The following is an 18,580-nucleotide window of genomic DNA, read 5'->3' on the forward strand; positions in this document are numbered from 1 at the left end:
AAATATTTGTGTTAACGATGTTACATCTGTAAACACATATAAAAGCTCCCAACATTTGTCTCTAATGGAAAGCTATGAATTATCCCACCATATAGGCATAAAATGTGATACTTTGCCAATAGGATCTAATTGTAAAAATATGTATCCCAGGCTTTTCTTTCTTTTGTTATGTACCAATGTATTGAGTAACATAGTCTACTATGCTATTCCATGCTGCTAAACCAATGCAAACAGGCCCAGCATAGGCTGAAAGGACAGTCTTTTGCCCTCCATTGAGTGAATGGGGCCGTATGAATATGATTAGCATATAAGCTGTGTTCTTTTCCAGGTGTATATGCCAAGCATAGGGCCATATCACTATGTAGGCATGGTAAAAAAAAGCGATAAAACAACAAATGAAGGTGTTTATGTGGTGGGTAGAAAATACTATGCTCAATATACACATATGGATATTGGTGCCCGTCACAACCACCATTCAGCAAGTTTGATGGGTATACTGTATTAGATAAAATTATTAGGTGCAACAGTATGTTCATAACTGTCACTTCTCCAAAATGAGTATAAACAATGAGAGAAAATCATTGACCCCTCAACTATCCTTAGTCACTACAGCAGGAAACTGGAGGCCCCTTCCAACTCTACCATTCTATGATTCTATGGAAGTCTTCAAACAAAAGCTGGACAGACATCTGTCTGGGATGATTTAGTGATCCTGTACTGAGCAGGGGGTTGGACCCGATGACCCTGGAGGTCCCTTCCAACTCTACCATTCTATGTTTCTATGAGTACAGCTGCTCATTAAAACAGCGGGCGATACCATCTTCAAACAGGGAAAGCATTGAATCTCTTTTTGCAGTACCCTTCTGTCCTGTCTTTCCTCCTACTTAATGGTCTCACTAACTCAACACCTGGAAATATATTACAGGTCAGATCACTACTGTGCTCCATGTTGATGTGTTGGAACATTGGTCTGTTAGCATTTTATAATATGTCACCTACATGTTCACATGTAGTGTTTACTAAGTACCCCAATCCACACGTGGCCTTACAAATAAGTCTACAGTTGACATGTAGCACTATTTTTTTTCTATCAGATTTAATGACACGTTTTGCTGAATTTATGCTTTCATTTTCTGCTTTTAACATTGCCCATCTATCTAGACCAAGGGTGTCCAACCCACGACCCCCATGTGGCCTATGGTGGCTATGAATGTGGCCCAAAGAGAAGGGGGAGCTCTGTAGGCTAAATCTAGAAGAGGCCATACTGCAGGCAGTACCGACAGACTCCTACAGATGTCCCTCCCCCGGTGTCAGAAATGGGCCTGTGGCTGCGAACTGCATGTGAGCCTGGACACATACTAGGTTTATGTACCAGAAAGAGGGATTGACTCCAGTCTGGAGTCGATGTGGACTGGAGGAAGTTATTTGGAGGATGATGAGTGTTATTTGGGGGCACAAAGGAGGACAATGGGGATTTTTTAGAGGATTGTGGAGAATGATGAGGGCTTTGTGGAGGATGATAGCGGACCATCCCTGCATCCTTAGTGTTTGTGTATTTAATGTGTGGCCCAAGACAACTCTCCTTCTTCCAATGTGGCACAGAGATGCCAAAAGGTTTGACACCCTTGGTCTAGACCACAGGTGTCAAACACAAGGCCCACAGGCTGAATTCGGCCCGCCACCTCATTTTCTGTGGCCCACCGGCTGTGCACAAAGTTCCCTCACCTCTGTGCTGCTGTCAGTAGGCGATCTTCTATCGGCTTGTTCTGTCTAGTGCAGACAGTAAAAGAGGAGTGCCGATAGCACACTGACAACGACCGCGGAGGAGAGCGACACTGAGGAAGAGCAGCTGCAGAGTGAGAGCCAGTCAGCACTGAACTCCTCTCACTGACCCTCCCTCTGTTGATGGCTGCAGGCCTGGGGAGACATCAGGGCCCAAGTATGCAGGAGGGCCCCAAGAAGTGAGCAGCCGGTGTACTTGCCAGTGGGACCACATTGGATGCAGGTAAGTATAAAAATTTGTATACAGAACTGTCCTTGTGTATATATAGTTCACCTGTGAGTATATGCATATATATATATATATATATATAATAATATGTGTTTGTGCGTATATATGTATAATAGTGTGCGTCTTTGTGCATATGTTTATAATAGTGTGCATGTATGTGTATAATAGTGTGTTTGTGCATGTATATGTATAATAGTGTGTGTCTGTGCTATATGTGTATAATAGTGTGCATCTGTGCATGTATGTGTATAATAGTGTTCGTCTGTGCATGTATGTGTATAATAGTGTGCGTCTGTGCATGTATGTGTATAATAGTGTGCGTCTGTGCATGTATGTGTATAATCGTGTGCGTCTGTGTGTATATATGTGTTTAATAGTGTGCGTCAGTGCATGTATGTGTATAATAGTGTGCGTCTGTGCGCGTATGTGTATAATAGTGTGTGTCTGTGTGCATGTATGTGTTTAATAGTGTGCGTCTGTGCATGTATGTGTATAATACTGTGCGTCTGTGCATGTATGTGTATAATAGTGTGCGTCTGTGTGCATGTATGTGTTTAATAGTGTGCGTCAGTGCATGTATGTGTATAATAGTGTGCGTCTGTGCGCGTATGTGTATAATACTGTGCGTCTGTGCGTGTATGTGTATAATAGTGTGCGTCTGTGCGTGTATGTGTATAATAGTGTGCGTCTGTGCGTGTATGTGTATAATAGTGTGCGTCTGTGCGTGTATGTGTATAATAGTGTACGCCTGTCTATATAAATAAAAATAATAGTGTGCGCCTGTGTGTGTGTGTGTGTATATATATATATAATAGTGTGTGCCACTGGCCGCTATGGGGGACCTTATTACCAATTGGGCCACTTTTACTATACTGTCTAACAATTAACAATTAGAATCGGCCCTTTGAAGGCAATCATAAGGCTGATGTGGCCCTCGGTGCAAATGAGTTTGACACCCCTGGTCTAGACCATTTTTACCCAGCAGTAGAACAATAGACCTGACATTCTGTCATTCAAACCCAACACTTACTATTAAAATGAGATTACCTTGCAGAAAGTTTCTTCCCTTTGCAACAGATTGTACACTGAGATTAAAGGCCCATTTAGATCCAAAAAAGCCGTCTTCTGAGAGAGAATAGTTGGGTCTAAATGCACGGACATTTTATACTTAATTTTTATTTGAATAGTACTGCTGAAATGGAAAAAAAAGAACATAAGACAACTGCAAACCTTTAGAAAATTCTTTCCATAAAAATACCCCTTCCTGACAGAATTGTTTTTTTAAAGTAGTGTCCAGCGTAAAAGCTAATGTTATCTAGTTCCTTAGAATTGTAATCTTGGCTGTTTTTTTTTGATTGATAATGGAACTATCGCTTTTGTATTCCTTGGACCTGCAGGTATGGTTGACTTGGCTGGCTGACGGTGTTGGAGTTTCTCCAGCCAGCCAATCACCATCGATCAGCTGCATCTACCAGCCACTCTTACTAGAGGGTGCTGGTCATTTACCCCTTTTTCTCATTCCCTCCCAGAACCCTGGTGTTTGGAGTCATGCATGTTCTGCTCTGGTGTTGCTTACTTGCATGAGGTTCTGGATGGAATTCCCTGTATGTTGCTGTAAACAGTTACCTGTTCAGGGTGTATGTCCCTTGTCTGTTTGTGCATGTGAACAGTGTCCTGTTCAGTGTATATGTTGTATTCCATCTAAGGCGAGCCAGGCCCCTGGATTCCAGTGTGGTGCCGTCCCTATTAGGACAATCGCCCTACTTATAGGCACTCATGAGACAATGAGAACCCTTGTCCTGCTCATGCGCTTATGTACTTTGGCCAAATTGCTAGCTAATACCTCATACTTTAGCTGTTCCATTTGCTTATGCATGTTGGTGTTATTGGTAAGTGTTTTGGCATTTGTCTGTTGTTGTTGGATGTTTGCTTGCATGTCTGGTTTATCTGTCGTAGCATTACAGTATAGTTTGTTGTTGTTATCTGGTGTTTGTGTTCTTGTGTATGCACGTTCTCTCTCCTGGTATGAACACAGCCTTACATTTATCCTAGGCGTGGTGAGTCTTATGCTCAGGGCAAATGGGACAGAAACAATCTGCAGGGGAGCCTCATCATTTTACTAAATAAATCAATTACATCATAATAATTTAGAGTTGGCTTTAGTACCTTGTTGAAGAGTTTGTGGGTCAAAATTAAACTTTACCCATTGTTGTTTTATTAAAGACATTCCTATGTTCTTCAATAAGACTTTTGGTGGGGCAAATGTTGTAATTAGTGATGAGCGAGTATACTCGCTAAGGGCAATTGCTCGAGCGAGCATTGCCCTTAGCGAGTACCTGCCTGCTCGAGACAAAAGGTTCGGGTGCCGGCGGCGGGCAGGGAGCTGCCGGGGAAGAGTGGAGAGGAACGGAGGGGAGATCTCTCTCTCCTTCTCTCCCCCCCCGCTCCCCCCTGCTGACTGCCGCTACTCACCGCTCCCCCGCGCCGGCACCCGAACCTGCAGTCTCGAGCAGGCAGGTACTCGCTAAGGGCAATGCTCGCTTGAGCAATTGCCCTTAGTGAGTATACTCGCTAATCTCTAGTTGTAATTTTTTAACAGATTATTTTGATTAACATTTCAGATTTGTTATTTTTCTTTAACTTACATTAGTTTGTTCAAAGCGATACATTTCAAAATTAGTGTTGAGACAAAGCATTGAAGCCTGCTTGAAAGTAAAAGTGTCTCTGATGATAGAAAAATATCCTATTGAAGCAGTTGAAGAGAGAAAGCATTACTGTAAAGCTCTGGTAATCTGTCACTCAACGGTCCACAAATCCTGCTGGTCTGTTATCCCACAAATTTATTCCAAAAATTATTTTGTTCAGCATTTCAGTCTTCAGGTTTAAAGTGTTAAATAAGAGATTAAAAGAAGTGTACAATACTACTTTAACTCGTTGACATCAGCCATATGGCTATATACTGTATGTTCAAACTACATATACATAATGCAGTAAGGATGTACATAGACATTCGTAGTATATGCTATGTATGGAGCGGGCTTGGTAGCTAGGCTCCTCCGTACAGAGCAAGTATTGAAATGTCAAAACTGCACTTTTTTGGTCACCCTCACTCCAAGAAAACATTGGAATAAAGAACAATCAAAATGTATGTACCCCCAAATAGTACCAATAAAATAAAGGTCACCCTGCAAGTAACGAGCCCTCAAACAGCTGCAAAGACGGAAAAATTAAAAAGTTAGGCTCGTGCCCACTGCCGGGTCGGATTCCGAAAGCGAAATCTCGCAGTGGAATCAGACCCAGTTCCCTTGGCAGTGACCCCCAGAGACCCCTACTCAACTGTCTGGATCCGCTGTGAGTGTCTCGGCCGGCGCGCAGTGCAGGACATGACACAGTGTTGCGCCAGTGATGACGTAGATCCACGGGATGGATATCTTCTATCGACTGTGTGATTTTCCACACAAAATAGAGCACCCTGCGATTCTTCCCCACGAGTGGAAAATCGCAGTTGATTTCCGCTCGTGGGATTAGAAGAATTTTTTTTAACATGGCATGCTATTGACGGACATTGCTGCAAAATTCGCGGTGGATGTCTGGCCGTGAATTCTGCAGTGTTAATCCATCCTTGGGCATTGGGCCTTAGGGGAGTTAAAAGATGCCGACAGAAAGCAATTAAATAAATTTAAAAAAGAAAAAGATTTTTTTTTCTTAAGTAGTACCACACAAAAAAGTATTTGATATCACTGTAATCATACTGATCCACAGAATGAAGATATCATGTAATTTTTACTACACTGTGAATGCCATAAAATAGACCCTACTCACCCAAAAAATGTTGCAATCTCCCTTCACTTAGACATTTTTAAAAGTCTTCTAATACATAATATCATGGTAACATTGAAAAATATACCTTGTCCTGCAAAAAACAATTCCACATTTTTTGAAAGTGGGAATACCAGAACTGCAGACTGTGACCTGGAAGCAGGCACATCAATGACTCTTGGTCATTAAATGGTTAAATATTTTGATGGAGGCTTACAATATATTTAATTGTTTCCTTTTTCAGGATCCAGCCATAGTAAAAAAATGACTAATCCCCAAATATTGTTCACCTAATTCATATTTGGGTTGGGTAAGCCTGTAAAACTTTGAAAGCTAACTGGTACTATTTATTCACACTGTCATTGCAGACCGACAATACTGGATGAAACCAGCCTATCCCTATGATCCATTTCTTGAGGTTTATCCCCTTTTCTGTTTTTCTATCTGGGTATAACAGTACTATTTTTGTTATGTGCAATGGAAAGTTCCACTTATCTTCTGAATCTTAATTCTTTTGATAAATGTATATGCACTCTATGCAGGGTGTACCAAAAAATGTATACACACTTTAACAGGTTATCACTCACTTGGAGAGATAAATCAAAACTGGTGCAAAGGAAAACTGCTTAGTTGCCCATAGCAACCAATCACATTCCTTCCCAGGCTTAACCGATTAGACATAATAGATGAAACCAGACTAAGCTTTGAACAAATGAAATCTATCCTAAAAGTGCTACTAGAAGTTTGAAAACGCAGTTGAAGTGCAAAGACACTTTCGGACAGAGTTTCAAACAAATCCACGACTTACTATAACTGAAATTAGAGATTAGTTTGAAGTAGATGGAACTGTTCAGAATGTCCACAAGAAACGTTCTGGAAGACCGCGGACATCAATGAGCCCTGTAGCGCAAGAAAGGTTGATGGAAAAGTTTCTCCAGAGTCCAAGAAAATCTGTGCATCAAGTGGGTTGTGAGACAGGAATTTCACAGTCAAGTGTCCATTGCATTTTGAAGCACTGTCATTGGAGAAGTTACATGCCAAGAATAGTTCACACTCTCAATGAAGATGATCCAGACCAGACAGTGTAGTCTTGTGAGTGGTACTTGGCACAATGGGAAGATGATGCACAGTTTTCAAGAAGGAGTGATGAGGCTACATTTAAATTAAATGGCTCCATTAACCACAACAATTGCACCTACTGAGAATCCGCATATTAAGGAGGAAGATCAGGTTAATTTACCAGGAGTTACAATGAGGTGCAGTTTATCAACGAAGGGATTAATTGGACCATTCTTTTATTACGCTACGGTGACTGGAGCCGTTTAGGTGAACTCGCTGCTGCAGGCTGTCATGTCACACATTCAAGAGGACTTCAAGGATGGGAAGTTGTATTTCCAACAGGATGGATTACCCTCACACTACCATCATGATGTAAGGGCTACCTTGATGATAATCTGCTAAACAGATGGATTGGATTAAGAGATTCAGTAGAATACCCCTGCATTCACCAGACCTCATGCCACTAGACCTTTTAAAATGTTTATTTATGGGGATACTTAAAAGATAAATTATATGGTAAAAAAAAAAGCAACAATCAACAAATTGAGGACAGCCACTGAACAAGAATGTGCAAACATACCAAATAAAAGGATTCTTCATGTTTGCAATTCCATTGCTTCACATTATCTGCAGTGTCTATACAAGAACAGTCCTCAGTGAAAACAGGCATTGACAAAAAGACAAAAACAATTAGACAAATAGAATTATTCATTTCAGTAAGAATGAGTGAGCAGTATGTTAATAAACACTGACTTCATAATCAAAGTGTGTACACATTTTTGGGAGAACCTGTATATTCACCTTTGAAGGTAGCAGGCACCTATATTCTAATTATATATACACACTCCTCGAAGGGGCTAACAGAGTTTCATGTGTATATTTATTAATGAATTGAAATTGTTCCTGCTTTTGATCCAATATTGTTTTTGACCCATTCTTACACACTCATTGTGGACTAATTTGCAGATGGTGATTATTTCTATCTGTCCATGCTCTGTGTGCTTTTGTTTTTTTATATACAATTCAATATTTATGTATTCAATAACATTTCATCTCTCATTGGTTATGTAGTCGAGTGTGCATGTTTTTGATGCGTTTCTTGTCTTGTTAGTTGTTCCCTACTGGTGCTGATACGTTTTAATTCAGAAGTGATGCATTATTGATATGTGAATCTTGGTGGATGACTCACAAAGAGCTAAGCTTTTCCGTAGTACTTCATTAACGGTGAAGAACAGAAAATTCTATCCGGTACACCACAGGTGACGTGTTCTTGATTACTTCCAAGAATGTTCAATCAGAAGAGTCATTTTGCACTTTCTACCAACCTTGTTCACAGATTGTGTAAATATCTTATACACGGTTTCCAGGTATGGCCCTTAAGATATTAATTATAGAGCAGCTATAGGAGATAAGGAGGTTTCAGTCGCCCCTAGTTCCGATGGGAGTTAAGGAAAAGGACAATACTTCCTGTTAAACTCCCCTGACAATGTGAATGGCCTAAACTTTTCTGTTGTATAAATGAGAGGAGGTGGTTATTTATATGGACACTCTGAAAGGGAATGTGTTATTAAAAATTACCTATTGTTTAAATGTGTATTTTTAAAAAATCCTACTCCCCTTGCCTAAGTGTTTGGTTGGTATCAGGTGTTGCAGATCCATAACCATAAAATTAATGTATTCTCTATACTTCATACTCATCAAAATATTACTATAAGGGCCCATTTACACACAAATATAATCCCTCAAAAGATGGCTTTTGCGTGCTCATTTTGCATAAACTAGTAATTGGTACTAATGCCAGTTAGTAGCTTATTAATGTGTGTGAGCCGCTGGGAGCTGTATTCAGAGAACAGCAGGTGGTCTGTTCTCTGAATACATTCCCTTTGTTCTGTCTTGGGGCTGACAGCTGAGACAATGTTACCGGCGCTCCCTGCGGAGAACACAGTCCCCGCTATCAGCTCTTCTGCCGAACAATGGATTTTATGCCGAACATAAAATCATCATTTGGCAGAAAAGTGAAAGATGGACACATTTACATGCAATGATTATCGCTCAAAAGATGGTTTTTGAGTGATCATCGTTGTGTGTAAAAGGGCATTAAGAGGTTTAGGCCACCAGGTTGTGGGGTGTTTAGGCCCCACTCCCCCTCCTTCCCTCCCACCTCCCAATATGTCATGTTATAGAGTTATGGTCTGGGTGGACCTGGCTGTGAGCACAGACCTATTTTTGTTGTTAATACTGTTTGCACTTAATAAAACAGAAGAATAATCTAGGTTGAGCCTAATAAGGAATTGTATCACTCAATTGTTGTTGCATATAATGAAAGTAACTCATTCCTTTCTGTACCTTGCAAATTCTGTGGACACTAAGCCAAATAATAGTCTAACACTTTCTGCTCTGTAGAGAAAACTTTTCAGCAGTCCTATCATTATCATCACAAGCAGGATTACAATGACAGGTAACACCCTTCCATACAGTGCATTTGGTTTATGTTTTATTTAGTTGCAGGTATTTTTGAAAGGGTTCAATAAATGCTCAAAGTTTAGAAGGAAAGCATATATAACATTATGTTTCATATAAAATTCTGCATTCCAGCTGTAACTGTTCATATCAATCTTAGCTATGGATGATTGAATAAGTACTGCTGTGGAAAGACGAAAAATAAGGAAGACACAGCCTAGTTTGTTTAAGGGACATCTACCATATTATATATCAAACGCCAATTAGATAGCCACAACCCACAGGTCTCCCAACAAACATATAAGACGTGAAGGCACAAGCCACTTGAATGTATTCTGACAAACGACAAATATATGTCCTGATATGAAACAAAATAACAAGCATTTATCCACTGCCCTTTATAACAGCATCTCCAGGACCCTGAATAGGTGTTATATGCTTGATTGGTGTTTGTCAGTTTGGAAGTGTAAGTAAGGTAGTCAACTAGAGATACTAACGAAAACCGCAAAGAAACTCCATCATACCCTACACAAAGAAGACATTCTGAAAACCATATTCCCAGACCCTCCCCTCCTATATTATAGGCAACCTGCTAATTTGAGGAACTTTATAATCAGGAGTGCATTGCCCTTTCACACACAAAAAGGAACTTATCCCTGTAATGTAAGGAGCCGTATGACCTGCTCACATATACTGACTGCGGACAGAATACGGATCCCCAACACACAGCAGGACTATAAGATCCCAGGGACATTCACATGTTTCACGTCTGATGTTGTGTACCTGATCCGATGCAGTAAATGTCCTGTTGGGGGGCTTCATGTTGGAGAAACAGGACAAAAACTGAAAGTGAGGATGAGATCTCATCACAATACAATTAAACAGGGGAAGACAGAATTACCTGTAGCCGAGCACTTTTCTAACCATGGACATGACATAGGAGATATGAGAGTTATGATTTTGAAGAGTGGTTTCAAGTCACAAAACCATAGAAGAATTTGTGAATATAAATTTATAACAACTTTTGACATCTATAACACAGATAAGACTGCTGGCCTAGTGAACCCCCTCCAACAGTAATTCAGGGACCATAAAATTTCACTCCCTCATCAGTGTCTAGTTAAAAATGTTTGTGTACATATTGCAGTATTCCTGGCCTGGTGACCCCCTAACAATAATTCAGGGACCATAAAACTCTTACTCCCTTATCAGTGCCTAGTTAAAAATGTTTGTCTCTGTTGCAGTATTCCTTTTAAGTGCAAACCGATCACACCCTTGTCTGTGACTTGTCATAAGTATGTGTGTCATAAGTGTGTATAAATATTCATGCCTCTTCTGATCTTTTTCATTTTAGCCTGAAGAAGAACCTGAGAGGTTTGCAAGCTCACTATAGCATCATGTATTTTTGTTGTGTGTGTGTATATATCTATTGAAGGACATTGTGTCTTTATATTTACCCCCTTCTGCAGCATATCTGGTTGGTGACCAATCCCAAATTATTGGGATGACTCCGTTTGTGACTGTTCTTATCATGTTTTAAATTGTTTAGCCTTTAGTATATACTACAAATGTGACATTTATTATATATAAATTAGGTTGTGCCCCTGTTGGATGCCTCCTTCCTATTTATCTATCTACAATTTAGATTTTGGGCATCAATAGATACACCCCTTAAAGTTATGCAGTATTAACCCCTTAAAGTTTTTGTATTAAAGCGACTCTTTAGTTTCCCATCACTACGGTTCATTTACCTTAGTTTATGCATGGCAGTATCCTAATAATCTTCTTTTTTATCTCAGTTGTTAAGTAGTTTATACTTACAGTATTTTGCCATTGGTGTAATATTGTATAAACCCACTCTCTGTGAACTAATACTCGGCTGATAGACTTGTGTATTGTGTTACATACACCAGCTAATCTGAGCAGACAGAGCTTCAGAGGGATGGAGGCAGCAATGTCCTGAACCAGGATCGATAGGGGGGTGTCTCAGACTTCCTCAGACTCCCTGTAGGCAGCTTAGTCAAACTGTATTCATTAATCACAGCTTTGCCATATTGTATAGAACATTCAAATATAACCACTGAGGGAACTAAATAGTGGGTAAGAATTTCCTGTAGGTTCTGACTTACATATGAGTTTTGAGCTCATTACTGGACGAGCACTTTAAATGAGGTGGTGCTCACTTTGTTATAGTCTTTAAAAGCTATGGACGCCTTTAAGGGACAATTCTTTTTTCACTTTAATGCATGTATTTTGTGCTGACAATCCCTGACTTAAAATTTTGCACCATTTATCTTTTTCAGTTTCCACATATCACTGTATATGGATAAAACAAAAAAGTTTAGTACTGTGTTAGCTAGTAGAGCAAAGTGTGATTGTTATCAGTAAGAGAAACCAAGTCATCTAATCTTGTAGATATGATACCTTTTAATGGCTAACAAAAATACATGGTGTTATAGCGAGCTTTCAAAACCTATGCAGGGTTCTTCCTCAGGCATAATAAAACAGATCTAAAGACGTATTTATATAAAAACATATACACGCTATTACATGGTGAGGGCACAAACATGGTGTGCTTAATTTGCACTTGGGATGAATTCCAGAACAGGATAAGAGGGCACAGACATGATGTGATTAATAGTTCTTAGATAATTATCAGAGAGGGATGAGCATAACAGTAAATACTTAATTAGTCCAGTGACAGGGAATGTGAAAGTGTTATGGTCTGTAAATTGATGTTAGGGAGTTACCACCAGGCCAGCATATTACCTCTGCTCTGGGTTTCTCATATTTCATAATCTCCACTGATCTAGAAAAAAGCCTCTGAGATTCATTCCATTTCTGATAGTATCAAAGGTGGTTATAAACTCATATTCCCAAATTCTTCTATGACATTGGGACTTAAAATTGCCTTTAAGCATAATAACTTTCATATGTTGTGTCCATGACTAGAAAAATGCTTTGCCACAGGTGTCTTTCATTTTTGGCCAATTCTGTCTTTCTTTTTTTAAATTTTAATTAATTGTGTGTTGGTGAGACCTCAATCTCGCTTTCAGTTTTTGTCCTGTTTCCACAACATAAAGCCCCCCCCAACAGGACATTTACTGCACAGAAATCAGGTACAGAACATTGGCAGTGGAACATGTGAATGTCCCAGGGATCTTATAGTCCTGCTCTGTGTAGGGAATTTGTATCCTGTCCACAGTCAGTACATGAAAGCAGGTCTTGCAGCTTCTTACATTGCAGGGATACGTTCCTTTCTGTGTGTTACAGGGCATTGCAGCCCTGATTATAAAGTTCCTCAAATTAGGAGATTGCCTATAGCACAGAAGGGGAGAATCCCGGGAACTCATGAGTGTGAGCTCCCCACCATAGTCCCAATGACTATCACTCCTGTGCTTTCACACAGGAGCAATAGCCATTCAGTAAATGGAGACAGAGTGCATGAGTGAGCTGAAACAAAGCAACTAGTGACTAATGAGCGATTTCTTATTGATACCCTGTTGGGTTTCATGTTTACATGAGACAATTATCACTGAAAATTGCTAGTTTAAGTGATTATCGGCTGATAGTTGCCACGTGTAATGGACTCTCAGGCCTCGGTCAGACAGCGTTTTTGTTGTGCACGAATTGGCTTCTCACAGAGAATCCTCATAGCAAATATAGAGGGGTGGGGCTAGAGGGTGGGTTCTTCTAACCTTGCGCTCTCCTCCTGTGCTCTCAGGGAAAGCCCTGTAACCCTGCCCCCCTCTCTCTCCCCACTATAGGGAAATCCATTGGAAAGAGAGGGGGAGTCCCCTACTGCCCCCTGCTGCTGGGAATTTGCCCAGCAGGGGGAGGGGCTAGAGGAATACCCCGCCGCCTACAGCTGGACATTTAAAATGGGCTGCCCAGAAGAACATTTTAAATATTCCCTTGTAAACTCCTGTTAGGCCCCGCAGGGATTAACAAAACCCTCAGGGAGTCCCCTCATCCCTGTGGGGACTAACAGGAGCTAACTGGGAAGTTTCCTGGAAGGTGGATCCAGGAAAGTTTCCTGGATTATGGATCCAGGAAACTACAGGCCTGTGAGCCTGACTTCTATACCGGGAAAGATCTCTGAACAAATTATTAAACAGCATGTATGCAAGTACTTGGATAAAAATGGAGTAGTTAACCAGAGCCAGCATGAGTTTGTAACAAACAAGTCATGCCAGATGAATCTAATTTCCTTCAATGACAGTATCACTGACTGGGTTGATCAGGGAAATGCAGAGGATATAGTTTATCTTGATCTTAGTAAAGCATTTGACAAAGTATCTCATACAATACTTATTGAAAAAATGACCAAATATGGGATCGATAAGGTAACTGTTAGGTGGATTCACAACTGGCTGAGTGATCATACTCAAAGAGTGGTCATAAATGGCTGCACATCCAAGTGGAAGAATGTGTCAAGTGTGGTACCACAAAGTTCTGTCCTAAGCCCAGTGTTGTTCAACATTTTTATAAATGATCTGGAGGAGGGAATTGATGGGGAACTGCTCACATTTTACTGATGACACAAAGCTAGGAGGAATAGCTAACAGAGAGAGAGAGTATTCAAAAAGATCTAGAAAAGCTTGCACAGTGGGCAGTGACTAACAGAATGGTATTTAGCAAGGAGAAATGCAAAGTCCTACATCTGGGCAAGAAAAACGAAGAAAGCAAATATAGAATGGAAGGAATTGAGCTAAGCAGCAGCACATGTGAAAAAGACTCAGGTATACTAATAGATCATAGACAGAACATGAGTCAACAATGTGATGCAGCAGCCAAAAAGGCAAACACAATTCTGGGATGTATTAAGAGAAGCATAGAGTCTAGATCAGGTGAGGTAATTATCCCCCTCTACTCTTCGTTGGTCAGACCTCATCTGGAATACTGTGTCCAGTTCTGGGCACCCTACTTTAAAAAAGACATAGACAAACTGGACCAAGTTCAGAGAAGAGTTACCAAGATGGTTAGCGGTCTGCAAATCATGTCCTATGAAGAACGGTTAAAGGATCTGGGAATGTTTAGCTTGCAAATAAAAAAGGCTGAGAGGAGACTTAATAGCGGTCTACAAATATCTGAAGAGCTGTCACAGTGCAGAAGGATCGGCCCTATTTTCATTTGCACAAGTAAAGACTAGAAGCAATGGGATGAAACTGAAAGGGAGGAGACACAAATTAGATATTAGAAAAAACTTTCTGACAACGAGGGTGATCAATGAGTGGAACAGGTTGCCACAGGAGGTGGCGAGTTCTCCTTCAATGGAAGTGTTCAAACAAAGGCTGGACAAATATCTGTCTGGGATGATTTAGTAAATCCTGCATTGAGCAGGGGTTGGACCCGATGACCCTGGAGGTCCCTTCCAACTCTACCATTCTATGATTTAACAGCGGGACATTTAAAAAGTGCTTCTGGCCAGCAGATTTTAAATGTCCTGCTGTAAGCGGGAAATAGACTCCAGCTCTCATAGGCATCAACAGAAACTCCTGCACATTGCGCACCAAAGATTGGTCAGATCCTATCTTTGCTAGATGCGCACCATTTCTAAGGTGAGGGCTTAGACCGCAGTATTCATATATAGGGATATGTAAAAACTGTATAAGACAAACAGTGCAAATGTTTTTATTAAACCCTACTGAAAAAATGATCGCCAGACCAAAATATATGCATTCAAGTGAAAAATAAAAATATTTTGGCCCTCTAAAGAGGTCCATAGCCTCTAAGTGCTGGTGTAAACATTGTGCATACAAAAATAACCATATGATGAAATCTATATAGATGTACTCTACCACTTCATTAAGAAAAATCTTACATGTATTATCTACATTGACAATACCTTTTAACCTGTGAAATGTTTTTGGTGTGCTTTGCCAGGCAGTGACTCAGCCTATGCATGTTATATATCTTCTTTGACATCTGCGTTCAGATCTGTTTTAATTATTTTGAAAAACCCAGAAAGGACATAGAGCATATGAAGCCTAGCCAGCTGGAAGACATAGCGCACCGCAGGTGTCAATGTTACTTTCATGACCAGGCCAGAAAAGTGTGCCCCAGCTGTCTTTTCTGCTTGAGGTCCTGCACTCATTACCAATGCAGTCTCCTGTCACCGTATACCAGTACATAGAATAAACAACATTTAAAGGGACAATAATGCCTAAATCGTTATAGAGTATGGTTGAAAATAGACATACAGAACTGTGTAAAACGTTTAGGCAGGCAGGGAAAAAAATGAAAAATAAGAATTTTTTCCAAAAATAGAAAGTGTCTGATTGACTCCAAATTTTTTTATGCAGCAGGACAACAACCCCAAACATAAAACCAATGCCAATAAAAACTATCTTCAGTGTAAAGAAGAACAAGGAGTCCTAGAAGTGATTATATGGCCCCACAGAGTCACAATCTCATCGTCATCCAGTCTGTCTGGGATTACATGATGAGACAGAAGGATTTGAGCTAAACCTACATCCACAGAAGATCTATGGTTGGTTCTAAAAGATGTTTAAAACAACCACCTTGCCGAATTTCTTCAAAAACTGTGTGCAAGTGTACCTAAAAGAATTGATGCTGCTTTGAAGGCAAAGGGTGGTCACACCAAATATTGATTTACATTTCTCTTTTATTCATTCAGCTTTGTATTTAGTTAATTTTCAAGGCATTCTTACTTTGCAGCATTTTTTCCACACCCGCCGAAAACTTTTACGGACTATCCCACAAGCTTAAGCAAGAGATGAGATTTGGTGTGGATAAATGGAAGTGGTATGGGAAAACAAAAAAAATAGTCTACAAGACTTTCTGCAAGCTCCTAAACTAGTATTGAAAATAGGATGTGCCTATCCTTTTGCAAGGATTGCTAGAACTTAGGTAGAGGTGGGGTTAGTCTTGTCTAGTTTCTATTACAAACAGAAGAGTTGGAGAAATCTTTTTGCTAGAGATTGTCAACTTTAGGTTTTTGTTGTAGCTTTGATGCTAAAATCAGAAGTGGATCCAGTTGGGAGAGTATAGGTACTCCCTTTATACTCCCATATCTTTTGTATCCACTTCTGGCTTTTCTTAAGAACTGCATTGGAGACTGCCACAAAAAGCCTATGTATGAAACAAACATTTTGCTAATTAATGGCATGCATAACATTCATAAAAACAAGGAAGGAAGTCTCCTATGATCTCACCTCAAAAACACACCCAATGAACTGCTAAAAATTCACACCAACTAATATATTGAAACAAGAGGATAAAATGTACTGAAAGTGTGCAGATTTTGAACAAGTTCATTCATTTAAGATTTAATACGTTAATGATGAGCTATCTGGCAGAAATCAACCACTTTACATTGGCAAACTTTTTTCTTTTCAAGCAGAAGAATTAGATTGGTCTGTCCATATGAATTATAACTCCAAGCCAGAGTAATGCAATTACATTTGTAGACCCTATCATAATTTATTGCTTCACGGCTTATGGAAATCCAGCTGAAATCAACAAAAAAATCAGCAAACATTCACTCCTTTTCAGACCTTTTACATTGTTACTGTTAATGAATTATCATTTAGAGCTTGTGTAATTTGGCCTCATTTACATTTGAAGTAAAACAAAAAGCTGATTTTTGAGTGGAATAATATCCTACTGATTTAATTAATCATCCAAAGATGCGATGGAGCAATTACTAATCATGCAGCACTCACACACACACACACACAAAAAACAGCAACAGGCAGAGCAGCCAAGGAAAAGATAGATATTACCTTAATCTTTACCTTGATCTTTAGTTCCCTAGAGTAATCAATGTAATAAACTAGACCAAACCGCACAGAACTGATTTGAATCTGCCAGATTTATAATGAAACAGTATAGATGTGTGCAGCTTTTCCAGTACTTATCTTTAGCAGTATTTCACAATAATTCTGCATTGTACGAAGCAAGAACAGCTTTTAGACGAGCCAAATGCAAGTGACGGTAGCAATGAAATAAATTCATAATAACTTACCAGATCCATTAATATTTTCCTCACATGAGTACCATATCCCAGTGTGAAAGTATCTGAACAGAAACCTGTCATCCCCTGTCTCCCAGCTGTAATGAACCACATTCGAATTGCTCTCATTATGACTCTCATCACCATTGTAGTTGATACAGTTTGTCTTCTTGCCTTTTCCACAGTTTGGTTTAGGCACCCTCTGTGTCCCTTCACACCAGTAGGTTGTAATGAAAGCTGTAGTTGAAAATAAAAGGGCTACTAAGTTCAAACACACAGCAAGCAGGGCTCTGTGTCTTCTCTTTGATTTCCTCATTATTCACCCATGCCCAAATGACATGCAGTTTGAGTACTGATGCAGAAAGCCTTTCAGTTCTGTTTCCTGTCTTCCAAACATATATGCAAATCCACTTCCCAACTAAGCTGCGACAAGGATGAAAAGAGCATTTAGCCACCAATATGTCATTGTTGTAGAGTTGTAAATAGGCTGCAGATAGAAAGCCAAGTAATGCACTCCGGCTACCTAAGGATGTCACAGTGTGCCGATAAGATCATATGTGGTCTGCTTCTCAGGAAGCAGAGATGCTGAGTTAAAATCTGTTAACATGAGCACATGATATTGAGGAGTTTGGAAAGCCTCCAATGGGAGACACCTGCAGGCCGATCGCTTTCATTGTCATTGTAGCCTAGTTAGAATATAAATAAAGAATGAAGTCACACAACACACGGCTTGTTTTGTTAAATAAATACCTTATTCTGAATAAATAGAATGCATTAATAATAAGATGTAAAGATGAATCCGCTCACTGCAGAATGAAGGGGTTATATGTCACAATTAGGATTTTCATAAATCATTGCCCCACCAAAAAGGAAAGAGAGACCATAACCTCCAGATATAAGAGCACTTTAGTTCACTAATGCACTTATTAATGTTTGTGTTTACTGTTTTTAGATATAAATATATTTTTAGATAGATTTAGTAGTAGTAATGAATATATGCTTAAAATACTTTTAGACCTCAAATATTTGTTTAAAGGTAATCTGTCATCTAACTAAGGTAGCATGAACTTGGGACAGGTATGCCCATTACCCCCATGTATGTTTTATTCTGAAATGCTGCAGGTTTCAGAAAAAACATCATTTGAAGTTGGGGATGGACCTCTGAATCACGGAGGTAGGCTGTGCCGGCTTCTCCGGACCCACATTATGTAGACTGACATCAGACAGATTCCCTTTAAAGGGGTTTTCCCAGG

General features: G+C 39.8%; 1 protein-coding gene across 1 annotated transcript in view; it reads right to left on the reverse strand.

Annotated features, from left to right (window-relative positions):
* Positions 1–17,843, reverse strand: part of GSG1L (GSG1 like) — a 163,392-nt gene extending 145,549 nt beyond the window's left edge. Inside the window, exon 1 of the mRNA XM_066577478.1 lies at positions 17,340–17,843. Within this exon, the coding sequence (XP_066433575.1) occupies positions 17,340–17,643 (304 nt within the window). The 5' untranslated portion in view covers positions 17,644–17,843. The remainder of the gene's footprint in view (positions 1–17,339) is intronic.
* Positions 17,844–18,580: the final 737 nt, after the last annotated feature.

Source organism: Eleutherodactylus coqui, chromosome 8 (assembly GCF_035609145.1).
Source record: "Eleutherodactylus coqui strain aEleCoq1 chromosome 8, aEleCoq1.hap1, whole genome shotgun sequence".
Classification (NCBI taxonomy): Eukaryota; Metazoa; Chordata; class Amphibia; order Anura; family Eleutherodactylidae; genus Eleutherodactylus; species Eleutherodactylus coqui.